Raw genomic sequence first — 22178 nt, 5'->3', positions numbered from 1 at the left:
GTCATTTTGCAATTCGTTTTGATCTTCTGGTGACTTTACTAGATGATAATCGGTAGTATCATCTGCAAACATACTAGGCGATAATTGGTAGTATCATCTGCAAACAACCTGAGATGGCTGCTCAGATTTTTCCTAAATCATTTATATAGATAAAAAACATCAGAGGGTCTATAACACTACCTTGGGAAACACCTGAAATAACTTCTGTTTTACTTGATGACTTTCCTCCAATTAATATGAACTGTGACCACTCTTAGAGCAAATCATGAATCAGGTCACATAACTGAGACAATACTCCATAAGCACATTATTTCCCTACAAGCCACTTTTTAAGTATGGGGCTATTGCATTAGTACACTCTAAAACTTGCAGTACAATTTGCTCAAAAAAAGAAATAAAGTGCAAGACACATTCAAAATGTTGACTGTGGCTTTTGGCAAATCTACTATGAGTAAGACAATAGTTTACAGGTGGTATAAACATTTCAAAGAGGGTCGAAATGACGTTGAAGGCAATGATCAGCCTGGACGCCCTAACACATCAATTTCTGCTGACAATATGGACAAAGTAAAGAATATTCTGGAAAATCACAATCAGAGAGGTTGCTGATGATGTCGGCACATCCTTTGACTCATGTAAAGCAATTTTTCAGATTTTTTGGGCATGAAACATGTAGAGCAAAGTTTGTTGTGAAATTGTTGAATTTTCACCAAAAACAATGTTGCACAGACATTGCTCAGGACTTGGTCAATGAGTCTGACAATGATCCAGAACTTCTAACAAAGGCTATAACTGGTGACTAAACATGGCTATAGAGGTATGACATCTAAACTGAGGCTCAGTTGTCCCAATGGAAACTGCCCGAAGAGCCAAGACTGAAAACAATTCGACAAGTTCGATCACATGTGAAGGTTCTTTTCACAGTTTTCTTCTTTTCTTCCATTACAAATGGACAGTGCATCAGGAGTTACTGTCTTATGGCTGTATGATCAATAAGGAATACTATGTGGAAGTTATGTGCCATTTGCCTGTAGCAATTAAAAAAAAAAACAATGAGAATTTTGCAAAATCATTTGAGGAAATTACATCACTGTAATGCTCCCATTCACACCTCAATGTTTGTTTATGATTTTCTTGGAAGAAAACAAAAGTGTTACATTGCTTTAGCCACTGCATTTGCCAGACATGGTTCCTTGTGACTTCTTTCTATTCCTGAGGCTGAAAAGAACCATAACAGGACATCATTTTGCCACTATTGATCAGACAAAAACACAATCACTGAAGGAGCTAAACACCATAACAAAAAGTGAGTTCCAGAAGTGCTTCCAGGATTGATAAAAGTGCTGCTACAAGTGTATGGTATCAGAAGAGGTTTACCTTCAAAGAGACAATGTTGATGTTCACGAATAAATAAAGATTCTTTAAGGAAAAAAAAAAATTCCCATCACTTTCTGATCATGCCTCATATACACTTGATACATTTCTTACCATGTCATGTGTCCGCACCACCACCAGGCTGCATTTGATTTCATGCTGGACAGTGGTCAGTGTTTTGGTTCATTGGTGTTAAGTGAACTTTATTCGCAAAATTATCTCTCTGCTCCGTGAATGACATTGCTCAGAAATATTGGATAAATTATGCAGGATGTGTGGAAAGACAGAGAGAGAGAGAGTGTGTTTACACACAGATTGTACAGCACAAACATAACTCAAAAAACTGGGAAATCAAGTTTTTTTTTAAAGGATTTCCCAAATATATTCTTACGAACTTGAGATGAGAGCACTGGAATATGTTACACACACATTCATATACTATGAATGTGAGTAAAAAAACCAATCAATGTTCACACTAACACTTGCCACATCCACATTATATACCAGAATTGTGAAATTACGTTTTCCTAAATAGTTGTAGCTTAAGGACTCACCTTTACAGACCAAGTGTCCACCTTTTCCTCCTAATTTACCCATTACTGAAAATTACAAGCATACAGACAGCTTAGTGTATAACCCACACTGGAATGGTTGTATTTAGAGTGTGTATGCCACACATAACTGCCACCCAACACCCAAACTTCTGCATACCTCGAAATACACACACACTCACAGTCACAACAATGTTTTTTCACATGTACTTGCTTTCGTTGTATAGTCAACAACACATGCACATAGCACTTGATTGTTTTTGTAGAGCTGAGTAACTTTACTGTCTTATATTGAGTTGACGAATGCCGATTTTGGAATTTTGCTCGTCTCATAAAGTTCCACAAAAATTTCGAGGGCTTCCTTCAAATCCCAATCAGTATCCTCCAGGCATCTGAGAAAACAGGAAGCATTACTTTCTAAAGTCAAGCAAATCCAAACAAGGTTGAAAAACATCAAAGTCGCTACAGGATGAAAGCAGATCAAAATTAAATTTCAACAGACATACTCAAGAATGGCTAAATGCAAAATGGAGCAAGTAATATTCATATCTGCCACATTGGAATGAAGCACAGCACTCAGTCCTCATCAGTCATAAGAGGGCAAGGTGAAAAGTTCTCAGATTTGCAGCGAAATTGTGTTTCTAGGTAAAAACGTACTGACTTTTCAATGTAGTTCTTCCCTAAGGCAATGCACTCTGTCTAGTGATTGGCTTCCACCACTAAGACGTTATGCTGAAGTTGGAAAGTGCTCCACCTGGTGAATGGGCAATAATAATTGCTTCACTTGTGTAAATGTTTAGGAGTAAAGGAGACCATTCAACAAATAACTGAAGTACTGAAACATCAACAGCCACAGAAACACCTTGTCACATTTCACCTTTCTGTCGAGTTAAAGTGTGTACACACACAAAACTAACTCTCCCACCCACCCACTCTCTCTCTCTCTCTCTCTCTCTCTCTCTCTCTCTCTCTCTCTGTCTGTGTGTGTGTGTGTGTGTGTGTGTGTGTGTGTGCGCGCGCGCCGGCTGAACACACAGTACTGAGATTGCCTTTCAAATGCAATTTCGGCATCGTGTCTTCAGGCAGCAAAACGCGTAAGAATGCAGTTGTGTGTGTGTGTTTTTTTCCCTCTCTTTTGTGTCTTCCCGTTGACGACTCACCGCTGCTTCTACTATGTGGTGACTGGGCTCCTTTATTCCTAAATATTTACAATCTACCAGAACCTTTCTTACTATATTAATACTTCACTTTTCATATTCCCAAAGCGTTTTTGAGTGTCAGTGAATTATCTTGTGATGAGATCTCCCTCCCCCTTTTAATTTAGGGCTCTTCTTAGGTATGTTTTCACACATTTCATGCGGAATACTTCTTAGTATATTATAACCTTTGCAAGGAAACTCTTTCACTAGCCACAGCAATTCAAACACAGTCTTTTTCACTGAAGATCCATCAGGTTAAAATTACATAGATTGCTGCTTCATTTGCGGTGCATAAAATCAGATAGATCTGCATAAAATGGTTCAAACACTGATTAGGTATTCACTTTATCACTTTCAACACATACCTTACATAAAGCTTTCCCACAGTTAGGTCTATTGAAAGTACTGTACTCTTTGTTTCCAATATCCCTCTGACATTAATTTTGCACACTTTCAACCCTGATTCTGTCCAGTTTCAGATTGTACAATATATTTATTCTTTCCCAGTGTTGATGGAAAGTGTTGGATTGTTTCTCGGTATGAGAAAAATGGTTTTTAAAATGGTGTTTTACGTGCCCATTTGATTGAGAGGTCCCACATTAGTCTACTGCGATATTTGTTTTACTGATCTGTATTAAGAGGGACAGTTTGTTTCAGGGTTTGAAAAAAATGATTTTTAAAATGGAATTTTACATGGGCAATTTCACTGAGCAGTACCAAATTAGTCTACTGTGATATTTGTTTTATTGATCTGTATTAACAAGAACAGTAAAACATGATGAATAACCAGTATTCCAGGAATGACAGCATTGCCCAGGCATGTGTTGACTGCTTCTGCTATGTAGCAGCACTGTTCAGTCATTACTGGAGTACCAATTATTCTTTCCGTTTTACTGTCCCTGTTAATACATAACAACAAAACAAATGCTGCACTACACTAATTTGGGACCACTCAATTAAATGGGCACATAAAATTCTGCTTTAAAAATAATTTTGCTCATAGCAGGAAGCAAATCGACACTTTTCGTCTGCAACGGGTGCTGCATGACTTGATGATCATTATTTACTGGGCTGACTCCAGCTACACATTGCAAAAATGATACTACCAATATATGCCAAAACACCAGAGAAAATGCTGCTAGAGACTTGTAGGAGACACACTCTATATATATCACCAGGATCTCCTCCTAAACCTCTGTACTGATTTAAACAAAATTTGACACACAAACAGCAAACTTCACAAGTATCAGCAATGTGCTGCCTATGTGCTGCCTATGACCATAGAGATCCAATAGGTGTGGAGATGCAGGCAAACTGTATAGGATGTCCTGCATTATCGTCCTGCTTGGCAGGACAGCCTACATGTAGGCTGCCAGGCATGATAGGCCTGTCATCGCAGTGGTTTCAGCCTGCTTGTGGACCAGTTTTGCAGGTGGGGGTGGGTATCATTTGGCGAAGTCTGAGATAAATAGAGAAGGGAAAAGGCAGAGAGGACAGGGAGTGGAAGGGGGGGGGGGGGAGGAGGTGGTCAGGCAAGGGAGAGAGAAGAAGATGAATGTGGGGCAGACAGTTATTGAAAAAGAGATGAAGGAATGAGGGAGGTGGTTGGGTAGAAAATAAGGAGGAGGAGGAGGAGGAGGAGGAGGAGTAGGATGATGATGATGATGATGATGATGATAACAAGGATGGGATGGAGTAGAGTGGGGGGAGGCGTAGGTGATGTGTGCATTATATGAGCTGAAATGTAAGCTGTCGAAGCCATGGGGAAAAAGCTAGTAAAAAACAAATATGAGATACCAAAACATGGAGGCCAATGATGCCATGCAAGATCTATACATCCCTTACAATGCAGGAGGAGCAGTGCTGTCCAGTTGTAACTAAATTGCATGTGTTGAAACACAAAACGCAAAACCTCTTCCTGTCTCGGCTCGACACACACTGAGGGCTGAACTGGGAGCTAGTCAGTACCAGCCAGACCTCAACCGCCAACCACATAAATAGGCAACTAATAATTAAGGTTGAGGTAAACTTTTAGTTTTGATGCCTAAGTTAAAATTTCCTCCAAGTCTCTATCTTCATTCAAGCAGAAGATAAAGTCTTGTATAATAAGACCAATTTTTCAGAAACTGCCTGTACCTTCAACTATCCTCCTTCGAAAGCCTTTCCTACACCAAGGAATGTTTTCTCTGTGCACCTGGATTCTTTTCGTTTCAACATAGTTCATAGTGTCAATCTTTATTCTTTCCTAAATCCAGAAACAGATTCTAAATGATGTTTATTCTTAACATTTAACAAAGTTTATTACCACATGCTTCAGGACTGCTGCTAATCATGATGTTCCTTCGCATTTCCCTAATTGGCAACTATTTTACTTTAAAAAATCTTGCTGGTAGTGTTCCAGACTCACAGTAGAAACATAAAACACTTTACAGTTGTTCTTTCACCTAGTTCCAGAATTAGTTACTAACTCAGCAAGGATAATCATCTGTATAAATTGTGTTGAATACTGACCTGAAAACTGCTTCGACATACAAATTCATTTTACAGATCCTATGCAACTTTTACATAATCTGAAACCTTTGCCCACCAGTCTCAATACTAATGCAGTTAACACCCTAATCTTATTACTCTTACATGCCACAGTCGAGGCCATCTGAGGGAGAGCTCTTGACGGCATTAAACAAGTGTGTCAGGAGGCTGTGTGTTGACATCTCTGCTCTGCCTACCTTAGCTGGACATTGTATCCCATAATACAAGTTTAAAGCCTAATCTACGAATTCCATAAAAAATATTTTTTTAACATTGGTAAACTCATTTGAAAAGAACATCTATGAATGTAAAATAGCACTAGTGCTAAATAGTGCTAAATTCTTTGGATGTTAAGTATCATTAGGCTACAGTTAATCTTGACAAAGCAACAGATTTACACTTCATAGAAAATATGTTTTTTAATTCAGTGACATGTGCACGGGTTTTCATGTCTGCATAACACCAGCAACCTACATACTCTTGAATCTGCTTACAGTGGTGAAGCCTTAGTTTACCTCTGCAGTTATGAACACACACACACACACACACACACACACACACACACACACACACACACACACTTCTTTCCCTTTCCAAACTGACTATTCCTCGACGCACCCTATAAATTGGTGCCTGCTTTTCATCCAATTGTGCCGTAAGAGTCTTTTCACCCCAGTTTAATTCAGTACCTCTTTGTTATTTATTTGATCTGCCCATTTAATCTTCAGCATTCTTTTGTAACACCAGCTTTTATTCCATTCTCGTCTGCACTCTTTATTGGCTATGTATCACTTCCATATTAGGTTGCACTCCAGACACTTATGTGAATGCATTTCTTACTATTGTGAGTCTAAATTTTATATCCTCTCTACTTCAGCCATCATAAGTCAATTTGGTGCTATAACAGCACAACCCATCTTATTTCCAACGCTAATCAGCTGAGCACAGCAAGGCTTAACCTGAGAACATCACACTCTTTTTACTATGATTTATGTTCATACTGTAACCTCTTTACCCATTCCATTCAATTCCCCTTCTGAGTCCTTTGCTATTCCTTTAGAAATACATCATGTGCTACATGTCCCACACTGAAGGAGAATCTACTAGGATGTTGAATGAATTAAGAGAAGTACATAAATGTTAGAAACTTACATACTATAAGCAATGCTCATCCCAAATTAGTAAACACTGTTATAAATGCAAGACTTTTGCTTCATGAAAATTTATTCCTTGCAAATATTGTATAATATTTAAGATGTTGATATGAATTACAAGGTCATCAGCAAACTGTAAAGTTTTTATTTCTTGTCTCTGAACTTAAATACACTTTCTAAATTTCTCCTTGGTTCCTTTTCTGCTGGCTGAATGTACAGACTGAATAACATGGGTGACAGGCTTCATTTAGAATGTGAGTGCCCCCACCTGCACCCTCCCCAACAGAAAAAAATAACATGCTATATAACACTTTAATATTTTTTTGCTGAACAAACTGATGATGTTTTCCTTTCTTACTCGATGATCCCAAGGCAAATAGTGTATGATATCTAATGTGAAGTGCCTACATTAGGTAGCTTACTATAACAGCATATGTTAGGTATATTGGGAAAGATGTTAATTTTATGTTAATGTCTTATGGCCAGAACAAATAATAAAATAAAAATCACCTGTCACCATGTATCCCAACTTTGTGCTTATCAAAGTAATACAGAGAATATGAACATTCCTTAAGTGTTTTATGGTTAACTCTGCCTGGTGCAAGACTTTCCACTGAAAGACACTGTGACTCACATGTAACCTGTACAATGAGTACATATCTAGCCCAGTGTAATGTTTGTGTTTTTGATGACAATAGCAAAACAGAAACTTCGTGTCTCTGTCCATCTGCAACCACTCACAAAGATACCTTGATCTGAACAGGCTGCCTCCAAACCACTGCCACCGCCACTGTAGGGGTGCCTATCAACAACTTTGCCAACAGAGGCAGAAAATATTGTATTTGTGATAATATTTCCCCCACTGTCAATGAGTTACACATAATATGATGTAAATTAATGGTACGTACTTTCGTGACCATGGAGCTGACATACTAGTCAGTTGCTGAACCATTTCGGCCATGGACTCCTTCTCACATTCTGACAAATTAGGCATCAATCGGTTTTTCTTTATTTTTCTAGATGGTCTTACAAACCTGAATGCCTCCTGTAAAAAACACACATATCATCTGATAACACAGTTAGCCGTTCAGTTAGTCATACATCATGTTCAAAGTATCCCAGCTTGAAGAGAAGCTTCAATGACATGGGACAAATGAACAGAAGTAAATAAATGTAAGAAACTTACTATAAACAAAGCTCATTCAAAATTAGTTAGCAGTGTAATAAATGCAAGACTTTTACCTCATCAAAAATTTCTTCCTTGGAAATATTGTAAAATACATAAAATATTGACACAAATTTTCAAAAATATATATATCTTGTGCACCCTCAACTAATAATGAAAGCTGCACTAGCCACATGCGGTAGTACTGCTAAAGCCCCTCAGAATCTCAACTTTGACATTAGTTGTGATGTTGGTGAATACTGTGCACCTATCAGGATGAGTAAAATGCATGTGTCCTGATTGATGTACAGCTCAACAGTGACGTGGATAATCTTACAGTTACACCTACACTGTGGCATCCAGTGCTACCATAAATAGGCCCTCCCCATCACATATGCGTGGAAATATCACGAAGGAAGCAAGGAGTTTCCATAAAACTACTGACTTAGCAATCCACTAATTTCTACAGCTAAGTATAACCCTTAAACAGCAAAAGATATTTTTCATAGCTACAGACACTTGACGCTGACGTCTGGAAGTGATATTGACAGACAAGGAAACTACGCTGATTGATGATGCAACTCAGCAACTATCAGACTTTGAATTTTTCCAAAGACTGTTGGTTTATGAAGAGAGAGCTGGTGAATTGTATCATTGCCAAAGATCCAACATGGGTCCAAGGCGAGGCTCAGACAGTAAACCACTTTTTGTTATGTGCAGAAATTTGAGTATTGTGGATTTGCTTGAAACAGATTATACAAAAGAATGGCCGAAAAAATTAAAACTTAGCTTGTACTACTAATTGTCTATACATAAAACATAAAGTCTCAAATATTACATGTACTTCAAGGTGCCAAATTAAAATGTAGTATCTGACAATTTCTTTAGCAAACGTTACATAAAAATAACTGTCCAACTAATGACAAAATCTGATAGAACTGTGAATCGCACACAGTGTATTTTTAATGAGACTAGGACAGTATTTTTAATTCCTTTTTAGAAACAGAACAGAATAGCTATTTCAAAAATCTTACCATGGTTGAGAACATTAGTCTAGCCACATAATAATCAATTCTTAATTTTTCAGTACATATGTTCCACCAGATAGAAAGTGAAGAACCTGTACAATTTAGTTAGGCCAAATCCAAAATGCAGTATTTTCTACATAAAATCCAGGAAATTCACAGCATGTGGTAACAAGAAGATAACAAAAAACCTGCTGATGACACTGAAACTTCAGCAAAACATGTCTAGGGAATAAAAATAAAATAAAAAGGTGGAGCCTCTCCAAAAACAAATTTATACTTACTGAGAGTAATTAATCACTGCAGATTTCATTCGGGTGAGTAATTTTATATACCTCAAGTGTGGGGTGAAAGACCACTGTAGTTGTCAAAGCAGAAGCACATCCACCAAGATTTCCAGAAGACATTCCAAACTGCACAGTCATTAAAGAAATGTTCACAGCACCAATATTTGTATGGTTTACAGTGATCTCAGATAAACTATTCTGATCATTCATTTTGTAAAATTGGGCCACAAGTGATTCTGCTAGGAAACAGTGATAACCAGACCATGGCTTATGAGCTGTAGAGGAGCTGGACTGGTGAGGATGCTTGTGAGTGAGAAACAAGACAATGCTTCTGCAGCCTAACGGTAAATGCCTAAGAAATTTGGAGAGTTGCTCAGAACTCATGAAATAGGAGATTGGTTAGCAGGTTCAGCAGAACACAGAGCCAGAGAGTTCCACAAGTTTGACAGACAGCCTTCAACATTTCAGCACAGCTGCTGGTATTATTATTCAACTGCAGTTTTGAGTAAGATAATGGAGCTAATAGTTAGCTAGAGGAAGTGCTGCTTCCTTGAAATAGTTTATTAAAGTAAGATTGAACTATATTGATTCACTGGAAACTGATTTTGGTTTAGCTTTCAAAGCTTCATATTTCCAAGCTGTTATCAATGCTTTTTCTTTTTTTAAAATTGCTGAGGATGTTGCAAGAAGCCAGGCAGCAGTGAATGTTTCTATTGTAGTTGTCGGGCTTGGAACCTCTCTGAAGTCAATCGTGCTGCTTCAGGGTGTGATCAGTGTCAGAACTGTTATTTTTTATGTCCATCTTGTGGATAAATGCAAGGCACGGGACAAATCAAAACGTATTTAAGTGATGTACACTCATGCTCATAAATTAAGGATAATGCTGATACATGGTGAAACAATGCTCTGATGGGCAGTCTGCGGGTTTAAATCACCTCAGGGTATGACCATGCGGTGCATCTGACCTGCAGCTGTTGCACGGTGGTGCTGGCAGCAGTCCACATACACAGAGGTGTGTTGGTGCATCTCAGAGTACGGTGCAGCGAGTACGTGTGCACACATTTTGAGACATGCTAATGGTGACCGTGTATTGAAAATGGCTCAAAGATCACATATTGATGACATTATGAGGAGTAGAACGCTGGGGCGACTGGAGGCTGGTCAAACACAGCAAGTCGTAGCACGGGCCCTCCATGTGCCGCAAAGTGTGATCTCAAGATTATAGCAACGATTCCAGCAGACAGGAAACGTGTCCAGTTGCTACAGTAGGAAATGTCCACAGTGTACAACACCACAAGAAGACCGATATCTCACCATCAGTGCTCGCAGACGGCCACGGAGTACTGCAGGTAGCCTTGCTCGGGACCTTACCGCAGGAACTGGAACAGTTGTCTCCAGACACACAGTCTACAGACGACTGAACAGACACGATTTATTTGCCCGGAGACCTGCAAGGTGCATTCCACTGACCCTTGGTCACAGGAGAGCCTGTAAAGACTGGTGTCAAGAACACAGTACACGGTCATTGGAACAGTGGTCCCAGGTTATGGCCACGGACGAGTCCAGGTAGAGTCTGAACAGTGATTCTCACCAGGTTTTCAAATGGCGTGAGCCAGGAACCAGATACCAACCCCTTAATATCCTTGAAAGGAACCTGTATGGAGGTCGTGGTTTGATGGTGTCAGGTGGGATTATGATTGGTGCACGTACACCCCTGCATGTCTTTGACAGAGGAACTGTAACAGGTCAGGTGTATCGGGACGTCATTTTGCACCAGTATGTCTGCCTTTTTAGGGGTGCAGTGGGTCCCACCTTCCTCCTGATGGATGATAACGCATGGTCCCACCGAGCTGCCATCTTGGAGGAGTACCTTGAAACAGAAGATATCAGGCGAATGGAGTGGCCTGCCTGTTCTCCAGACCTACACCCCATCGAGCACGTCTGCGATGCTCTCGGTCGGCATATCGCTGCATGTCTTCAAACCCCTAGGACACTTCAGGAGTTCCGACAGACACTGGTGCGAAAGTGGGAGGCTAAACCCCAGCATCTGCTCGACCACCTGATCCAGAGTATGCCAACACGTTGTGTGTCCTGTGTATGTGTGCATGGTGATCATACCTCGTATTATTGATCTCAGGGTATATGCGCAGAAAACAGTGGCGTTTTGTGGCACATGTGTTTTGGGACGGTTTTCTCAACTTATCACCAATACCGTGGACTTACAGATCTGTGTCGTGTGTTCCCTATGTGCCTATGCTATTAGCGCCAGTTTTCTGTAGTGCCACATTATGTGGCACCACATTCTGCAATTATCCTTAATTTATGAGCATGAGTGTAGGTTTGCCAATTAACAGTTCCTTTGCAGAATGTGCTGCTTTTAAGCAGATAGTGGAACTGTCATAGCAGCCCCTTATTGCTAGAGGGCCCGCATAAATGACACGCAAGATGGGTTGTAGCGTGGAGAGAAACATCTCCAGCAGACAGAAACAGTACCAGACTTTCAAAATAAACATGGAACTACTTTACCAGACAATATGTGACAGTGTTCCACCAATGAGAACTGATATGACTGATGTAGCACTTCACCAACACCTACACTGTCAGACAGGCAGTGTTTACCAACCCCTAGGAACAGCTCTGACCAGTACTTACGCCAGCCCTAGCCTTGTATTGACATGCTGTAGTCTTGCAGTAGCACTTTGTAGTTTGTAGAGTAGTTTTGGTCAGTATCTTCTTCCATTGTCTCATCTATTTTGCTACCACAGAGTTGTGTGTATGTTTTTTTTCTGCATTTAAATTTAGTGTATGCCAAGAAGGCGTTTTCCCTTTAATTTAATGAAGTGTGTTCAAATTGACTGTTAGTTCTTTCCTACCGACCACAGGACACAACAGTTTTTGGAGACGAGGATCATTCATTTTCGAATGGAATGGCCTCCTCTGAGGAGCTTCTTCAGTCTTTGTTGGAAGCTCTACAGCAGATTCAGGTAACGTTCACGCGTTCAGAAATTTGCTCTCACTCACCAGCATTGCAAGAAGTAGCCCATAGGGTCGATTCCATAGCAGGTAAACTGAACACGTTGCACGTGGCTACACTGAAGTTTCCGGCTTTCGATGGTCTGTCGAACCGTGGTCAAATTATGTCAAATGGTTGGAACAACATTTACTGGCACATGGGATCCACAACGAAAATCAAAGTTGGGCTATTTTTTTAGTGACAGTCAGTCCACAGGTGTATTGTTTAGTTCCGCAATTGAACCCTGAGCAGTCCCCTCGATATCTCTCATTTACTCCCATTAAGGGCTGCGTTAATTCAACAATTGAACCCTGAGCAGTCCTCTTGATATCTCTCATTTACTCCCATTAAGGGCTACGTTTTTGAGTACTTTGACTCAAAAACACACATCACCTCTGCCTGTCAGACTTTTTTTTCTTGTTGAAAGTCTCCAAGTCAGACTTATCAGGTCTCTCCCGCGATTGTAAATTCCGGTGCACCAACGTCGTCTGCAAGCAGTCTTACGCCTCTTCATTGATTCGTGATATGGTGATGTTTCACGCACCAGACGAGGGTCTTCGGGCTGATATTTTGAAGTTAATGGACCCGTCCCTCAGCACCTGTCTGCCGACCATTCTCACCAGCTATAACCACCGCGTCCAGCTATTTTTGCAGCTTGTCAGTTGCCTAACACTGAGCGGGAGCCTTGTTCATCTGTTGACCCACTCTGTGACAGGAAGTCTTTCACCCGACTTCCACACTGTCCGGACTGTTTCCAGACTCACCAACAGTCAGATTGTCCGCATTGGCGAGCGAGATGCACGGCTTGCAGCCGAATGGACCGTATTGCCTCGGTGTGTCAGGCTCCACAAAAACATCGTGTCGATGCCACGCTTCCTGCAGATGCACAGGCTCGTCAAGAATCATCACCTTAGGATCTGGAAGCCTCGAATTCCGTTGTCAGCCAAGTATTCTTCATCATTCCCCAGCTGGGTGCCTGTTTTCTCATTACCTTGGAGGTTAAGCATATTACGGTGGTCTTCCAAATTGACACGGCATCATCCGTCTCTATTGCGGATGATGCCACATACGAACATTTGGGCTGACCGGCTTCATCCCCGTACACTTGCACCTTGTGCAGTTTCAGTAATCACTTTATATCCGTAAATGGCGTTTTTTCCACACAAATCTCTTACAGTGGTCATTTCTTCACTGTTCAGTTTTTGGTGGTCGGATCCCCTGGAGCTACTAATCCTCTGGGTGTGGACATTTTTGGCCATCTGGGTTTATCAGTGCAAGATGCGATATAAACTGTGTTGATTCCCTCATCAGATACCCTCTTCGCCCCATTGCTCAGAAAATATGACTCGTTGTTCTCATCCTCCACACTAGGCGTGAAGGGTTTCACTGCATGTTCCTCTTTTTTAAGGCCCGCCTGGACCCATTTGCTTTCCGAGGCAGGCTCCAGGTGGAACTTCGCCGCTTACAGGACGAAGGCATTCTTTCTCCCATCGCACACAGTCACTGGGCGACGCCTGTCACGATAGTCGAGAAGCCAAATGGTGCTTTACGTATCTGCGGTGATGTTAAGGTCACGGTCAATTCTTAGTCCATCGTCGATGCCTATCCTGTCCCATCGGTGGATGACATACTCACACGTCTTGCGGGCTCGACCGTTTTCACAGTCAATTCTCATTCCGTCATCGATGCCTATTCTGTCCCATCAGTGGATGACATACTCAATGTCTGTGGGCTCGAACGTTTTCGCCAAAATTCATTTGTGTGATGCTTATTTGCAGCTGCCATTGGACGAGGAATCACAGCAGATCCTACTCGTCAACACCCAGTGTGGTCTTTTCCAGTACAACCGCCTCCCATTTGGCATTGCCAGCACTCCTGCCATTTTCCAATGTTATTTGGAACGCCTCACAAGCAAGGTGCCTGGGGTGGCCAATTATCTGGACGATGTCATCGTCAGTGTCTCGTCCACAGTGGACTTTGTGGACAAGCTGGACCGACTGTTTCACGTTTTTTCTGAGGCTAACCTGTGTTGCCGGAAAGAAAAGTGTGGCTTTTTTGTGCGAGATGCCAGCTATCTCGGGTTCGCAGCCTACACGTCTCTAAGGAGTATATTAAGGTGATTCAAAACCTGTCTCCTCCCACCAACGTGAACCAACTGCACTCCATCTTCGGTCAAATCAACTATTATAGGCATTTTATACCCTACGCCACAGAGATTTTGGCACCCCTGACTGGGTTATTGCACAAGGGTGCATGTTGGGTTGGGACATGGCACGTGAGCTGGCTTTCACATGTCTCAAGTCAGCTCTCTCCCACCCTCCTTGTCTGGCCACTTACAATCCTTCCCTGCCCCTCATCGTCACCACCCATGCCTCAGAGTACGGCCTGGGTGCAGTCCCGTCACAAGTGGTCGACAGTGTTGAGAGGCCGGTGGTTTTCACATCCAGAAAATTGATCGACGTTCAAACCAACTATAGTCAAATTGAAAAGGAAGCTTTGGCACTGGTTTTTGTACTGACTAAGTTCCACAATTTTGTGTATGGTCGACATTTCACGCTGCAGACCGATAACAAACCTTTGGTTTCTTTGTTTCACCCGGGTGCTGCAGTGCCCACCTGGACGGCACACCACCTACAGCACTGGATGCTCTTCCTGGCGATGTTCGACTGAATGGCTCGCAAATGCTGGTTTTCTGTCCTGGCTGTCTGCAAGGGCGGTCTGTGAGTTTGATGTTTCCCCCTCGGTTTGTTTCCACATGGACCCGGCTCTGGACGCGCTTCCGTTGGATTTCGATTCAGTCCGGTGGGCTACCGCTCAGGATCAGACTCTGCAAGCTCTTTGCCGCCAAATCACTGCAGGTTGGCCAACCAGCCATCATAGCACCCACAATACGGAGGTCCAGCACTTTTGAGATCATCGGCACAGTCTCTTTATCCGCAGTGGCGTTATCTTTTTGCATAGTGATTCTGACATTCCCCGGGTGGTCATGCCACATGCATTGTGCTGCCGTGTCCTTGACCTTCTCCACACTGGCTATTGAGACATCATCCTCACCAAACAGCTGTCCTGCTGACACCTTTACTGGCGTGGTATGGATAAAGACATTGCCTCCCTCTTGCCAGCCTGTACCACGTGCCAAACACTTCACACAGCACCCCCACGCCAGTATTTTTCGTGGCCGGATGCTGCCGCTCCGTGGGAACGTATCCATTTGGATTTCGCAGGGCCATTTCATGGTTCCCAATGGCTCATACTGATCGACTCCAGGTCGGGATACACTAATGTCTCCAGCATGATGAACACCACTTCTGCTGAAACTATCAAAATTCTCTGGCGCCTCTTTGCCGTCGAGGGAATCCCCAAAATGATTGTTATGGATAATGGTCCACTGTTTACTCTGACCGAGTTTAAGCAATTCTGTACTGCCAATGATATTTCCCTAGTCCATACCGCCCCATTTCACCCTGCATCAAATGGCCAGGCGGAATGTTTTGTGTGGAAATTCAAGACCCAGCTCGATAAGCTGCTGTGCCATCACCCGCTGGAGGAGGCCGTGCTTCGTTTCTTGACTGTGTACTGCACTGACCCCAGGCTGGTACAAGTCCAGCAGAGATACTTCATGGTCGACCATTCCGCTCCCCCTTATCTGTCCTGGTTCCCGAGGCTTCTCACCCTTCCACCCGCATGCCAAAGCACTTCTTTCAAGTTGGGCAGGAGGTCTGGGCACGGACCTTTTCTCATCCACTGGGTGCCTGTTGTCATCACCGAGCTCTGTGGCCGGGCGATTGTGTCTCTCCAGTGGGCCGACGGTTCCGCCGCCCGCTGGCACCTCAACCAGCTCCACCCCTGTCTGGTGGACCACGATGCCCCGGAGGAGCTGCCAGTGACAATTGCCAACCACACTGTGGTGGAACCTCCGCTTTTGCCTCTGCCTCTGCCTCAGCCGCTGTCTCCGCTGCCAGCTCCCCCAGCTGTGTCACTGCCTCCTGCCCCTGCCGGCCATGAGCCCATGGACATCGATCAGGATGCCCCTATTCCTATGGACGTTTGTGGTGCTGTGCATTTTTTTCCCCACAGGGTGAAATGTAGCAGCCGCTTATTGTTAGAGGACCTACAGAACTGACACGTAAGATGGGTTGCTAACCCCCTTTCAGCAGCACGGAGAGAAACATTGCCAGTGGACAGAAACAGTAACAGACTTTCAAAACAAACACGGAACTCTTCGCCAGACAACAGGTGACAGTGTTCCATGAATCGGAACTCATATGACTGATGTAGGACTCCGTCGACCCGGCTTTATAAGCACGCCTAGACCGTCAGACCCACAGTGTTTACGAACTGCTAGGAACAGCTCCAGCCAGTACTTATGCAGGCCCTAGCCTTGTATTCACTCGCCGTAATCTTGTAGCAGCACATTGTATTTTGTAGACTAGTTTTGGTCAGTATTTTTTTCCATTGTCTTGTATCCTTATATGTTTTGCTACCACAGAGTTGTGCCCCCCCCCCCCCCCCCCCTTTTTTTTTTTAAATGCTGAGAAGGCATTTTTCCTTCAATTCTAATAAAGTGTGTTCCAATTGAATGTTAGTTATTTCCTGCCATCTGAAGGACACAACAGGAGACACACAAATGTAGGCCTAGAAAGTGTGGATCTGGACACATTTTTGTGACACTGCAGAGTTAAGAATAGGACAAATAGGTTTGTTAAAATTGTTTACTAACTCATTTGCACATTTTTTAAATGGTCAACAGTCTTGAGACATCAATATCACTTTAGAAGCTGAAGTTAATATATAAATATTATATCCGCTTGTCGCTGTATGATTGGAATAATAATAATAAAACAGTGACGGACACACACACACACACACACACACACACACACACAAAGATTATTTTGTGTCACACACTTACCTCTGCCTCTCGTGTACTTGCATTTGAGATATACAAGATATCATTAGTAATTTGATATTCTTCATTTTCTTGACCCTTAAGGACAAAAGTGCGTGAGAAATGTCTGTGAGAACTTTTCTCCTTGGTCATGTCACGGAACACACCTGTTACTGTCAGTATGGTGAACTTTGGCTGAGGGAGAAAGAACACAGAATTTTTCACAGAATTTTCATCATTTAATGGTAATTAAGCTTTAGAAAAATGACATACCCTAAGTGTAGCTCATCAAAAATACACCAAGCCTATATCTACAGTAGCCTACATGTGTATTCTGTACACCACATACAGTGCACAGTAAACAGTATGTGTAACAATATCACCCACCCATTCCCATAGCATTCACAAATATTACAGGGCAAGTTTACGTTTCGGTATTTCAGTTTGTAAGGCGGTTTTTCTCCATTTTCATTGTCACAGTCATTATAATAACTGTATATGGGATAAAATAACATCTTTATCATTTAGTCTCAGTTAACTTACCAGAGAACATTTTAGAGGCATATATGTTCCAGAGAATGAGCTTTCACATGATACATATGGTGCTGATATGTAAGGGGCATGAAAAATATAGTACCAACTGCACCACTGAATGTTGCCACTACAAGGGTTTCACACACCACTTACCCTTTCAATGCAGTCTTATGGCTAGCTGAAAACCACAATGTGATCATCTAAACGACTACTCAACCACCACCACAGCCACCATGATGCTTTCACAGTTGGAAGAAATCTTTCTGGATTGTACACTTTCTTTGGTTATCTCCACATATAAGACACATTTTGTGGTTGGAAACAGTACTTAAATAAACTCATCTGATCACATTACTCATGCCAGTGACTGACTGTTTATATTTTGTACATTTTACATGACCTCTTTCGTTAAGACTTGAGAAAATGGTTAACGGCTTGTTGTTATTTCTCTACTCCATGATCATATAGTAATCTCTTACCCCTCTAAGAGTTTTTCTTCAACTTTGTAAGTACAGACAATTCTTTACCACGAGCTCTGTACAGAGATACGATACTCCTAGCACATTATGAAATAGTTTCAAACATCGAACAGCTAAAAAAGTTGCAATAGAGTATACAGTTCCTGTCTTACTGTTTTACATATTTACACAGTGAAACATAGGAATCAACAGTTGTTGAAACCTGTTCCAATGATAGTAACTGTAGCTAGAATTGATGAACATAAGCTTCGGAAATGGTTAAGTATCATGGCACATAATTTAAATGGGGTTAAATTTCTGTTGTACTGTGGAAGAAGAAGTTATTGTTGTAGCCACCAACTAGCCTGTCCAATGGCCTCAGAGCATAAGATACTGTCTTCAGTTATTTCGCAGCATCCTGAGATTACTTCATTATTATTACTAATTTCACACAAGTTTAAAGGAGGGGTGCAATTAACAAAACAGCTTTCACTTATTAATCTGCTTTATCTCGTAAACTATTTGGAGTGTACAAAATAAGTTTTACTGGAGAAAGTTTTGAAGAGTGATTAAAATACAAAAATCCGTAATAATTGGAAAAAGTAATAATTTGCAAGAATCCTAGATTCTATAGAGTTGCATAGAAAAAGAGAAAAGTTGCAAAGAAGAAATAGATCTGGATGTGAAATCATTAAAAAAAAAAAAAAAAAAAAAAAAAGGAGCGGGATGCAGTCAAGTACTGATAGGTACTCCCACCCCCCCACCTCTCTCTCTCTCTCTCTCTCTCTCTCTCTCTCTCTCTCTCTCGCTCTGTGTGTGCGTGTGTGTGTGTGTGTGTGTGTGTGTGTGTGCGCCATACTTCCCAAGAGTACAAGAACAAAAGGAGGCATGATCGTGTATAAACAAGTAAGTGGAACTGAGTAACTCACCGTGTGCACTGTAAGATCCACAGCGAAGGTGCAGGGATCATGCTGTGTATTGGGTAGGTTTGATAATCTTTCGAGGATCTCCTCTGAGCCTTGCGTTAGTGCAGTCCTCACGTTCTTCATGTTGGAGCAACGTAACAGATTTCGGGACTCACCCAAGTAAGCAGACAATCTGGAACCAAGGAAAACTTGCTTCATTTCAGAAATAGATGCCCCAGCTAGTTTGATCATCTGATGGCAACATGGGCTTAAAATAGTAGTTAATTGAGCACTGTAACTGCAAGCAATGGGGGCACATAACAAATCTATTGCACAAAATTATTGAAGATAAACTCTGATTCACATTACTTTCATTTTATTTTTATTCAAATGGACCTCTATGTTGCTGAAAAATGTGCACAGAATAACCCATAAACTTATAAAGCCCATTTTAATTAGTAAGACTAATCAGCTGTGCAACTCTCAAATTTCTAAATTATAAGAATAAGAATAAGAACAAAAACAATAACAAATAAAGAATCAGCCTTTGTCTGGGATGATTTGTGAAAAGCAAGGAATAACCCAATCAGTATGACTAGATCACAAACAGCGGCCTAAATATTTTTTTACATGACTAGATTCTGTACTTTCTAGTATATTTTATTGTAACAATCATGATATGTTTTTATTATGACCTGGGCCAATGATTATTTCATTCACTTCAATGAATTACATATCCACAATACAATTATTTGAATCTAAATTATCCCAGTAGGAATAAAAGAAGTTTTTTTTAACTGAAAAAAAGGGTTTCAAAAACTATAATTTCTCACTATAATTTTCTACTCTTCTGCAAGCCTATAGAGTCCTACATACTTTTTTGAACAGTGTCTCAGAATGTACCCACAACATCAACATTAAGGTTGTTTCACTGCATTGTGTTTAGTTTATCAACAGACTGCTGCTGTTCTATTTAAGCAAGGTCCTGTTGCCAGCCACAACTCTAATATGCAGATGTAGTGCACTGTCACTATAAGAATCCAACTTCTTAACACTCTGACTGCTATGTGCAAAACTGAGAGGCCATGTGTCAGTTTCTGCAATATAGAAGTGTAGGGTGCTCAATTCTTTTGACACACTTGCCATTTCTCAGCTTATTTTGTTCTGAGGTTCAGACAGGTACTGGGATGTTTGGGAGTATTAGTATTTACTGCATTAAGAAGGAATGGTATGATGCATGTCCAGAAAGGAAACGTGCCGAGTCTCCTATGCTTAAAGCAATTTTTTGACAAAGTTGGCAGCACTGCATTCAACGGCAAGGCTTTGGCAGTAGAATGTTCACTCATTTGTCTCTATCAGATGAAAATTCTTGTTGTGATGCAGTGTTGAAATGAGTGTCTTGGTTATAGATCTCTCTAACCACAAGTTGAGGAGGATAATTCAGTTTCTTACAACAACAGGATATTCTCCATTCTAGATTTTCAATGAATCATACTAATGTGTAAAAGTATTATTGTGAGTTTAAAGTAGGCAGAAGGCTGAATGAAGTAGTGAGCATTCCTGAAGCATGATTGATGAGATGGCAAAGCGAAGAAATGACTTGTTGCGATGACTAGACTGCTCCGATCTGGCACCTTCAGATTTTCATCTCACTGAAGTTTCTTACGGATGGACGATGTGAGGTCTAGAATGCCATCATAAAATAGGTCAAAGAGGTGGCAGGAGACTTTTGATGAAGGTTTCACAAAGTTCATCTCTTGGCTCACAAAGTACATTGAGAACAAAAGAGAATGCATAGAGAAATAGATTGTTATGTGAGTCAGTGAATATCTAAATGTTTATCGCCTTTTCAATTTTTAAACAATTTATCACACTTAATTTTAGTGCATGCCTCATATAATCTCACAGCAAAGAGTACAACCCACAATCTACAGAAATAACAGGATATAAATGGGAAATATCATCATCTTTAAATTAACATCTGCTGGAATCTGATGAAATAATAAAGAGTGGTGAGAGTCCACCAGGAAGGGGGTTGGTGTGGGTTGTGCAACCTGACCCATCTCGTTGTGTTCTATGGTCATCCATGAACCATGCTGCACACACCCGTTTACAATGCCGAAACACTTGGTCTTACACAAGCAGCAATGTCCTGGATGGAGTCGTCACATTCTCTCATGGTAATAATGCACCCTTTTTCAAACTCACTGATTTGATGGTACAGTTTGTGTAGATGTCTGTGAGACATCCTGCTCATCTGCTCGAGTCACACTGATCCGTTACCTTTAGTTTATAGTGACAATGAGAGCCGCAGGCACATTTTCCTGTTGGGTGGTGGTATGCCGTGATATCGATGTTGACCTTGAGCCATAAACCAACATTGTTCAAATGCTAATCATTTCTGCAGAACATATACAAGTATGTCCTGTGACTATGAATGCCCTGTCTCTAGTCGTTTGAGGTGTTCTGTTTTTTCTGAACATGAGTGTTTAAGCAACATATTGCCTCTCTGGGGACCTTGAGCCAACAATTGTTTAATGACGTTTCACTAGCACAAGTGGCTGGCTGGCAATATCAAACCTTCATCCTCCATTACCAGTATGTACGGGAAAAAGAGTCTGCGGCTGGAGACTATACATACCTCTTGTACCAATGTTGTGGGTTTCCTCTGGTCATTAGCACTGTGGTTTTTCCCTGAGTACCTGCAATGATCATTCACTGCATCCAGGGGTTTCCACGAGACATTTACTTCAAGTCTTTCTTATTTTTTGTTGAAACTACTGTCACTTTTGTGAATTTCTAAGATTTCCCTGAACAAGCAGGCAGAGATGCTCTTCTCCACAGTGAGAATCTGTGTACAGGCGAATTTTACTATGTGATCAATCTTAGACAGCAGGTGTTTCACCCCAGCCAGTTTCTCCACCAGTCTGCCACCAGCAACAAACAGTGAACCCCTGACTGCCAATCCCAAGACAAAAGCTGACAGGCAGTACATCAACAAGTGGCCACAAAAGCCTCAACAATTTTGTGCAACATACAAAGTGGAGAAAAACAACTTGCTTATTTGAATTTGGCATCTCGAAGTGATGGTTTTTC

General features: G+C 41.5%; 1 protein-coding gene across 4 annotated transcripts in view; it reads right to left on the bottom strand.

Moving 5' to 3' along the window:
• Positions 1-1705: 1705 nt before the first annotated feature.
• Positions 1706-22178, bottom strand: part of LOC126424774 (nuclear RNA export factor 1-like) — a 223084-nt gene continuing 202611 nt past the window's right edge. For all 4 annotated transcript variants that reach the window (XM_050087533.1, XM_050087535.1, XM_050087532.1 and 1 more), the window contains 4 exons: positions 19107-19275; positions 17210-17380; positions 7716-7852; positions 1706-2317 (listed from right to left, as the gene is read on the bottom strand). In XM_050087533.1, the coding sequence (XP_049943490.1) occupies positions 2212-2317; positions 7716-7852; positions 17210-17380; positions 19107-19275 (583 nt within the window). In that variant the 3' untranslated portion in view covers positions 1706-2211. The remainder of the gene's footprint in view (positions 2318-7715; positions 7853-17209; positions 17381-19106; positions 19276-22178) is intronic.

The sequence above is a fragment of the Schistocerca serialis genome, chromosome 10 (genome assembly GCF_023864345.2).
Source record: "Schistocerca serialis cubense isolate TAMUIC-IGC-003099 chromosome 10, iqSchSeri2.2, whole genome shotgun sequence".
In the NCBI taxonomy this organism is placed as follows: Eukaryota; Metazoa; Arthropoda; class Insecta; order Orthoptera; family Acrididae; genus Schistocerca; species Schistocerca serialis.
Note: the sequence above shows the minus strand (reverse complement) of the source record. Positions and strands in the feature narration are given on the sequence as shown.